This window comes from Pinus tabuliformis, chromosome 2_2, assembly GCF_031772625.1.
Source record: "Pinus tabuliformis cultivar Carrire ecotype Pingquan chromosome 2_2, CPIR1, whole genome shotgun sequence".
Taxonomy (NCBI): Eukaryota; Viridiplantae; Streptophyta; class Pinopsida; order Pinales; family Pinaceae; genus Pinus; species Pinus tabuliformis.
In genome coordinates, this window is record NC_142300.1 from 751446412 (window position 1) to 751456513 (window position 10102).

Consider the following 10102-nt stretch of genomic DNA (forward strand, 5'->3'; position numbering starts at 1 on the left):
AATAAATTATATCTTCATGAAACTCTTTGGGGTATTGAAGAATTTGTTTCACAAATTGTGATTACATGGGCTGTGGTAATTCACCGTCTTATTTTTCCAGTTGCTTCTCTAGGCTTTAAGTTCATTAGATCTGTTGTGACTCCAATTTTGGCATAGTATCTTGATTTCTTGCTTCAGTAATGTTGAGAAGTTGAAGCTTTGACTGCTCTGGTAGATGATGAGGCTATGGTAAAAGTTGCCATCTCCATCAATGTTGCCCAGTATTGTGAGTGCATTGTGAAGGAATGGTGTGAGGATATATTCTTTTTTGGAGCTGCAGCTAACCTAAGAGTCAAAATGGAGGAAAGAAGCTGGAACATACACAATGGAAGGTGTGCATTCAGTATGCTAGAGAATGTGAAATATTACTTGATAAGAATATTACTCCAACATGAGAGACTTGGGAATAGGAAACTTTGGAGACTCGGGGGGATTTATGATGTTAGAGACCATGAATTTGTCTAGTGTGGCCAAGCTTCAAAGCATCGCTGAGGAAGGTGTGTTGAAGACTAGAACACTGCTCAACACTGACCAAATTTCCTTTAAAGTGTGCTTTTGTAACCAGTTAACCTATTTCCCAATATCAGTTGCCTAGATGGAATAAACTATTCAACATGTTGGATATTGAACAAGCTGGAAAAATGGTGTGTAACCTCACATCACATTTGGAAGAAATCCTTCCATCCCTATTTTACATAAAACAGGGAACTGTGTTCAACTTTGCCATGGAGCACATTTTTCAAATGAATGAAAAATCATACTTTGAGGGTATCCACTATGATTTTCATCAATTCCAATCTTCTCAAGCACTTGTATAACTATCTATCAGACTACATCTATCATATTTTCCAGTTGCTATGTGAATGAGCTTCCTCCATTCAAGAGGTTGTCCACTTTGAAATTTCTAAAACTAAGGAATTACTCCAACATGAGAGACTTGGGAATAGGCAGCTCTGGAGATTCAAGGGGATTTCCAATGTTAGAGAGCATGGATTTGTCTAGTGTGACCAAGCTCTGAAGCATCACTGAGGAAGGTGCATTGAAGATAAGAACACTGCTCGACACTGACCAAATTTCCTTTAAAGTTTGCTTCTGCAACCAGTTAACTTATTTCCCAATCTCAGATGCCTGGATGTAACAAACCATTGAACATGTTGGATATTGAACAAGCTGGAAAAATAGCGTGTAACCTCATCATATTTGGAAGAACTCCTCCCATCCCTATTTTACATAAAACATGGAATTGTGTTAAACTCTGCTTTGGAGCACATTTTTCAAATGACTGAAAAATCATATTTTGAGGATATCCACTATGATTTGCATCAATTCCAATCTTCTCAAGCACTTGCATAACTGTCTATCAGAATGCATCTATCATATTTCCATAATTAAGAGAAATAAAAATAATTACTCAAAACCCCATCATACACAAAATATTTGTTACTCCTAGCTTTCTCATCATCATCTTTAACAACATTTTCTACAAATCCTGATAGAAAACCCTGTCTCAATTCTAAAAATAACTAGTGGCGTTGAAAATAAACATATAAGCTCAAAAAAAATTCTTATACTTCTCAATCAAACGCCCAAGTAGGTTCTAAAATACCCAAAAACACAAAATATCTTTATACAAGTTCATTGCAATAGAGAGTATAGCCTATAGCATGTACATGTACTAGCTGCTCACTTGGAGTCCTCTAAAAAAAGGGTCCATAAGAATCTCTATAGCAGAAGGCCTCACCAACGCTGGTGCCAGGCATTTTTCAATAAATTGCCTCGTCTCTAAATCGGTAACCATTTGCAATGATGCAGCCTTTATACCATAACTCACCTTCTTATAAATGTGAGGAACATTACGACACTCGCTATAATGAATCTCGAGAGTAACCATCTCCATTAAGCACATGACAAAGGAATAAACATCTACATGTTCATCATAAACGTCTTCATATAATTCTCGAGCCATGAATTCAAGTGTACTAATGATAGTGTGTGCAACACGACCATTTGAGATTTTTAGCCTTTTTCACTCTAAAATAAGTCCTTCTACACCGCAAAGCACATCAACTTGATAAATTTAATTATGACTCTTAAAAATTATATCTTCATGAAACTCTTTGGAGTATTGAAGAATTGGGTTCACAAATTGTGACTACATGGGTTGTGGTAAATCGCTTTCATATTTTTCCAGATCAGTTTAATTATGAGGACTCTTTTGTGGGAAATATAAGGCAATTAAAAATAAATTATATCTTCATGAAACTCTTTTGGGTATTTAAGAATTTTTTTCAAAAATTGTGATTACATGGGCTATGGTAAATCATTGTCTTATTTTTCCAGATGCTTCTCTAGGCTTTAAGTTCATCAAATCTGTTGTGACTCCAATTTTGGAATAGTATTTTGATTTCTTGCTTCAGCAATGTCAGGAAGTTGAAGATTTGACTACTCTGGTAAATGATGAGGCTATGGTAAAAGTTGCCATCTCCATCAATTTTTCCTAGTATTGTGAGTGCATTGTGAAGGAATGGTGTGAGGATATATTCTTTTTTGGAGCTTCAGCTAGCCCAAGAGTCAAAATGGAGGGAAGAAGCTAGAACATACATGATGGAAGGTGTGCATTCAGAAAAATAGTTAGAAAACATCCTTGACCTAAATGGCTCTGTTTTTTATAAAGAATTTGAAAACTTCAAACAATTTCCAATAAGTCTTCTCCAATGTTACGTGAGAAGAATAAGCCTTGTCCCTGTGGTAAAACCCAAACACACATTAATTCATATTATATGTTGGAGAATGTGAAATGTTACCTGAGAAGAATAAGTCTTGTCCTTGTGGTATCCAATGTTACCTGAGAAGAATAAGTCTTGTCCCTGTGGTAAAACCCAAACACGCATTCATTAGTATTATATGCAGGAGAATGTGAAATATTACCTGAGAAGAATATTACTCCAACATGAGAGACTTGGGAATAGGCAGCTCTGGAGATTCAGGGGGATTTCTGATGTTAGAGACTATGTGTTTGTCTAGTGTGACCAAGCTCCAAAGCATCGCTAGGGAAATTGTGTTGAAGACAAGAACACTTCTCAATAGTGAACAAATTTCCTATAAAGTGTGCTTCTGCAACCAATTAACTTATTTCCCAATCTCAGTTGCCTGGATGGAATAAACCATTGAGCATGTTGGATATTGAACAAGATGGAAAAAAAGTGTGTAACCTCACATCACATTTGGAAGAACTTCTCCCATCCATATTTTACATAAAGCAGGGAATTGTGTTCAACTCTGCCATGGAGCACATTTTGCAAATGACTGAAAAAACATACTTTGATGGTATCCACTGTGATCTGCATCAATTCCAATCTTCTCAATTACTTTTATAACTTTCTATCAGACTACATCGACCATATTTACAGTCACTATGGGAAGGAGCTTCCTCCATTGGAGAGGTTGTCCAATTTGAAATTTCTAAAACTAAAGAATTACTCCAACATGAGAGACTCAGGAATAGACATCTCTAGAGATTCATCGGGATTTCCAATGTTAGAGAGCATGCATTTGTCTAGTGTGACCAAGCTCCGAAGCATCACCGAGGAAGGTGTGTTGAAGACAGGAACACTGCTCAACACTGACCAAATTTCCTTTAAAGTGTGCTTCTGCAACCAGTTAACTTATTTCCCAATCTCAGTTGCCTGGATGGAATAAACCATTGAACATGTTGGATATTGAACAAGATGGAAAAATGGTGTGTAACCTCACATCACATTTGGAAGAACTCCTCCCATCCCTATTTTACATAAAACAGGGAACTATGTTCAACTTTTCCATGGAGCACATTTTTCAAATGACTGAAGAGGCATACATTGAGGGTATCCACTGTGATTTGCATCAATTCCAATCTTCTCAAGCACTTGTATAACTACCTATTAGAGTGCATCTATCATATTTCCAGAATTAAGAGAAATACAAATAATTACTCAAAACCCCATCATACACAAAATATTTGTTACTCCTAGCTTTTTCATCATCATCTTTAACAACATTTTCTACAAATACTCACAGAAAACCCTATCTCAATTCTCAAAATAACGAATGATGTTGAAAATAAACATATAGGCTCAAACAAATGTCCCATACTTCTCAGTCAAACACCCAAGTATGTTCTAAAACACCCCAAAACACAAAATATCTTTATACAAGTTCATTGCAATAGAGAGTATAGCCTATAGCATGTACATCTAGCTGCTCACTTGGAGTCCTCTTAAAAAAGGGTCCATAAGAATATATACTGCAGAAGAACTCACCAATGCTGGTGCCAGGAATTTTTCAATAAATATCCTTGTCTATTAATCAGTAACCATTTGAAATGATGCAGCCTTTATACCACAACTCACCTTCTTATAAATGTGAGCAACATTACGACACTCACTGTAAGGAATCTCCAGAGTAATGATCTCCAGTAAGCACATGCCTAAGGAATAAACATGTACATGTTCATCATAAACGTCTTCATATAATTCTAGAGCCATGAATTCAAGTGTACCAATGATAGTGTGTGTATCATAGTCATTTGTGAGGATAGCAGCAAAACCTAGGTCCCCAATCTTCAGAACACCATTATTTCCATTCACAAATATATTGCTTCAATTCAGATGTCTATGAATTATGCGAGGGTTATGATTATGAATATAATTCAATCCTTCCAATATTTGACGTGCTCAATTCTTCACTGCCTTCATGGAGACATGCCAGTGCTTTTGATGGTATTGCCTCAAGGTCCCCGAGGTGCAGAATTCTCCTTGCTAAAGCACGAAGATTGTCTCAAATAAGAGAATTAGATCTTTCCTGAGATTTATGTTGAGAAGACTCTGCTTCATCAGCACCAAGATTATGTCCTTCTCGGAGTTTCTTAAGAGCTCTTAGAACTGGTAGATTCCCCACAGTAAAGAAGAAAATACAAGGGAAATTTCTTCGCAAATTGCACAAGCCTCTTATTCAGCTCTCGCTGGCAACCTAGTGATGAATCGAATGGGTCCAAACTTAATAGGGGTCAGATTCTTCCATAAGGAACTGAGCTTACGTGTAATGGTAGATGGAGACAATGGCGTAGTACAACACCTGTAGCAAGTGCCCTTCGTTTATGTAAATATTTGAACTCTCTGACCACTCGAAGTTGAAAGGGGTTAACTCTTGACAGACCAGCTTTAGCAGCCTGTATACATAGCGTCTAAACTTTCATATAAAAGTAATGAAATATAGCAATAGCTACTCTCTGTCGTTATGGATTTTCCCCTGTGTGTATTAGTTGTTATGGATTTGGCCCTGCGCATGAGGGAGGAAGGGATTTATTCATTTTTTGCCATAATTGTCTCAACTTAGAGGGAGGAATGAAGTTCTATAGTTGTCTCAACTGGGAGGAAGGGAGTAATATAGTTTTTATCGTAACTGTCTCAACTACTAAGTATTAATCTAATGGTGAACAAAACTTCAATCATCTAACATTTGATCAAAGGGTGAAAATCCGTTCATGGTGGCAGTTGAGGCAATTGATTTCAAAGGGAAACGCCTACATAAAACAGGGAACTATGTTCAACTCTGCCATGGAGAATATTTTTCAAATGACTAAAAAGGCATACATTGAAGGTATCCACTGTGATTTGCATCAATTCCAACCTTCTAAAGCACTTGTATAACTGTCTATTAGAGTGCATCTATCATATTTCCATAATTAAGAGAAATATAAATAATTATTCAAAACCCCATCATACACAAAATATTTGTTACTCCTAGCTTTTTCATCATCATCTTTAACAACATTTTCTACAAATCTTGACAGAAACCCCTGTCTCAATTCTCAAAATAACTAGTGACGTTGAAAATAAACATATAGGCTCAAACAAATGTCCTATACTTCTCAATCAAACACCCAAGTAGGTTCTAAAACACCCAAAAACACAAAATATATTTATACAAGTTCATTGCAATAGAGAGTATAGCCTATATCATGTACACCTAGCTGCTCATTTAGAGTCCTCTAAAAAAAAGGGTCCATAAGAATCTCTACAACAAAATACCTCACCAACATTGGTGCCAGGCATTTTTCAGTAAATTTCCTCATCTCTAAATCGGTAACCATTTGCAATGATGCAGCCTTTATACCACAACTCACCTTCTTATAAATGTGAGCAACATTACGACACTCGCTGTAAGGAATCTCCAGAGTAACCATCTCCAGTAAGCACATGCCAAAGGAATAAACATCTACATGTTCATCATAAACGTCTTCATATAATTCTGGAGCCATGAATTTAGGTGTACCAATGATAGTGTGCACAACATGATCATTTGTGAGGATAGCAGCAAAACCCAGGTCCTCGATCTTCAGAACACCACTATTGCCATTCACGAATATATTGTTGCAATTCAGATCTCTATGAATTATGCGAGGGTTATGATTATGAAGATAATGCAATCCTTCCAATATTTGACGCGCCCAATTCTTCACCGCCTTCATGGAGACATGCCTGTGCTTCTGGCGGTACTGCCTCAGGGTCCCCGAGGTGCAGAATTCTCCTTGCTAAAGCACGAAGATTGTCTCAAACAAGAGCATTAGATCTTTCCTGAGATTTATGTTGAGAAGACTCTGCTTCATCAACACCAGGTTGATGGCCTTCTCAGAGTTTCTTAAGAGCTCTTAGAACTGGTAGATTCCCCACAGTGAAAAAGAAAATACAAGGGAAATTTCTTCGCAAATTGCATAGGCCTCTTGTTCAGCTCTCGCTGGTAACCTAGTGCAGAATCGAATGGGTCCAAACTTAATAGGGGTCAGAGTCTTCCATAAGGAATTGAGCCTATGTGAAATGGTAGATGGAGACAATGTCGTAGTACAACACCTGTAGCAAGTGCCCTCTGTTTATGTAAATATTTGAATTCTCTGGCCACTCGAAGTTGAAAGGGGTTAACTCTTGATAGACCATCTTTAGCAGCCTGTATACATAGCCTCTAAAATTTCATATCAAAGCAATGAAAGATAAAAAGAGCTACTCTCTGCCATTATGGATTTTCTCCTGCATCTCTGCTGTTATGTATTTTCCCTTGCGCATGAGGGAGGAAGGGAGTTATAGAGTTTTTGCCATAACTGTCTCAACTCGGAGGGAGGAAGGGAGTTCTACAGTTGTCTCAACTGGGAGGAAGGGAGTTATACATTTTTTGTCGCGTAACTGTCTCAACTACTAAGTATTAATTTGACGGTGAACAAAACTTCAATCGTTTAACATTTGATCGGAGAGTGAAAATCCATACACGGTGGCAGTTGGGGCAATTGATTTTAAAGGGGAACGTGTTACGGTGTAATTATTTGTTTAATATAAGAATAACTTTATTTAAAATGGAAATGACTTCTTTGTTTTCATGTGGAACTAATAGCTATCGAAAAATGATAACTATAGTCCACTTCCCTTAAGGGGCAATGACTAATAACGTATAATCATAACATACAAATGAAGGGTGTTCAAAAGCTAACATGGAATTGTTGTATTTGTTTTAAATTGGAAAGTAAAATTGAACAAAGTCATAGATATGGGTGTGATTTTGGATATTACTTGATTCATATAATATATTCTTTCAAAATATGCTTTAATATTTTGGAGATAATGTGTGGTTTTATGTTTGTAGAGAATGTTGGTAAAAGTAGTATAGAAATTCAAATCTATCCTACATTGATTTTTTTTTAAGTATTAAGTAAACACATAAAAAAGTTTTAATGTTAAATGGAGAATAATACTATTAGGTTCTTCTCATTATAAAAAATACTTTATATTGAATACTCACAAAGATTTGGACGAGGATATAATTTTGTAGAAGAAGGAAGAACCAAATTGTATACAGCAACAATATGTATAACATGTTGGCCTCAATAGACAAACACCATGGAAAGTGAAATAGTGTGAGGGGAATCAAGTTAATTGGAAGATTTTAGGGATCAAAAACGTCCCAAATGAGGGAGGCATGACCTTTAATTGGATCTAGAAAACAAGTTTAAATGACTCTTATCTCATATTCATGCAAGGAACCTAGTAAATTAGTAGTTTTGTGATGGAATAAAGGTACATGGTTGTGAAGGGAAATAATAATATTAGAGATCTTGTTGATAGTGTGAAGGGCCCAACTAACACCATTGACATCAACTCCAATAATTAATGTCGCGACGTAGAAAGAATATTGAAAATGAAAAAAAAATAGGGGAAAATGAACCAAAATAAGGCTTATGAGAACTAAGCATTGAAGATTTTTTAAGAAAAATTCAAATAGAAAAGGGAAGAATTGGACTTGGGAAAAGCTAAAGTGTTGAGCATGAATACCATTATGATTGAACCCAATAAAACACATTTCCTTATAACTCTAAGAAAAAAAATGTAGAAAATGTTCTTTTATAGATATTGCAAGGGAATACATCTCAAACTTTCATGAAGGTACTATAAATGAACTGGAGAGTTGGAGTGAGTTTAAAACTTGCAAAATTGATAAGGAATAAAAGAATAACCAAAGCCATTGACATGCTAGCTTTTTTTTTTTGAGGCCGAATATTATATTCGATGTGTGATGAATTACTTTGATATTGTTGTGTGATGACTATGTCATGGTATTTTTTTTATTACTTATGTTTAATTAAATTTTATGATACATTTTTCATATTAGGGAGATATTGATTTATGCGTAGATTTAGTTCTTTACCATCATTTTGGTAATCCAAAACGAAAAAAGAGCCAAATTGTCCTTTTAATCATACTCATGAAAGCAGTCATTATAATAATAGGGTTGTTGCAATTTTCTCATTATCTTCTAAGTTAGCAAGTCATTCTTATTTTAGGAAATTGGGCACTCAATATGGGTTTATGCGCTAACAATTGGGTTTTCCTTACTATTTTGGAATTTTGGTTTAGTTGCATACCAATGAATTAAATAGATGTAGAAGTTCCCTTACATACCCCATACTCCATTGATACCAGCATCATAGGATTTTACCACCCCATGCATCCTTTGACAACACATGTTTCAATTGGTGAACTAACATGTTAGTGGTCAAACTTGAGATTATGCTAAGTGAGTACATAGCCATGGGGTATAAATTTGTTGACAAATATCTTGCCATGTTCATTCATAAATAGAGTTTTAAGATTGTGGAAAATAGAGTCAATATATTTTAGGTATTGGCGATTTGATGTGAGATACATGAGTTTTATAGATATTAGGGGGTATAAAAAGGGGTGTTTGGTATAAATAGGGGCTATTTTGTATTATAAATATGTTGGAGGGGGTTCAACTAGAGGCTTTTGAGGCTTTTTTTATCAATATCTAGTGAGATTAGAGGTATTGTTTAATATCTTGTGAACAAGGATGTCATGATACAAGTTGACTAAGTGGAGACCGCATATACCTAATATGGGATAGAATAACATGGACATACATGGCACACTATGTCATTACTCTAATTTATGTGAGACATCATATACTAACAAATGGTCACCTCATAAATTAACAAATTGGACATCTTTGCATCGTCCTTTTAGCTCTTAACTTCTAAATTCACCCCCTTCTATTGGTTTGGATGGATTGGGGTGAAACATCAATAAATCCCAACTAAAGAACATGTCCTTTATCTTTTTATTGATTCTAATTGTCCATCTTAAGGCCCTATCCTCTAATTTTTTATTGCTCCTCATGATTTTTTTATATTTGGTTTCAAGTGGCATTGCTCCTATCTTCCCCCAATAGCATTTATTAATCTTTTTTCTTCAAAAAGTGCCCCAAAATTTTTGGTTTTGTACATGTCGTGGGAACACCAAATGTGAAAATTTCTTTAAATGTCAAATTAAATATTTATAGTTAAGCATGATGTCCCTCACGAGAGGCCACTAGCCTTTGCAAGCTTTCTTATTATTTATCTTCTATGGTTTTCCTTTAAAGTAGATGTACATAAGTACCATGTGAAATTATTGATGCTTTAGAGTGGGAATATTTATATTTTGGTACCTCTTAAAGATGATATTTATTTTTTAGATTCAAGGAC

At 35.5% G+C, this 10102-nt stretch overlaps 1 protein-coding gene across 1 annotated transcript; it reads right to left on the reverse strand.

Annotated features, from left to right (window-relative positions):
- Positions 1 to 2725: 2725 nt before the first annotated feature.
- On the reverse strand, positions 2726 to 9032 carry LOC149194868 (putative serine/threonine-protein kinase WNK11). The gene is made up of 5 exons (XM_089407828.1): positions 9021 to 9032; positions 6113 to 6610; positions 5152 to 5245; positions 2885 to 2967; positions 2726 to 2782 (listed from the first exon to the last, which is right to left on the reverse strand). The coding sequence occupies exons 1-5, from the start codon at positions 9030 to 9032 to the stop codon at positions 2726 to 2728; spliced, it is 744 nt and encodes a 247-aa protein (XP_089263954.1).
- Positions 9033 to 10102: the final 1070 nt, after the last annotated feature.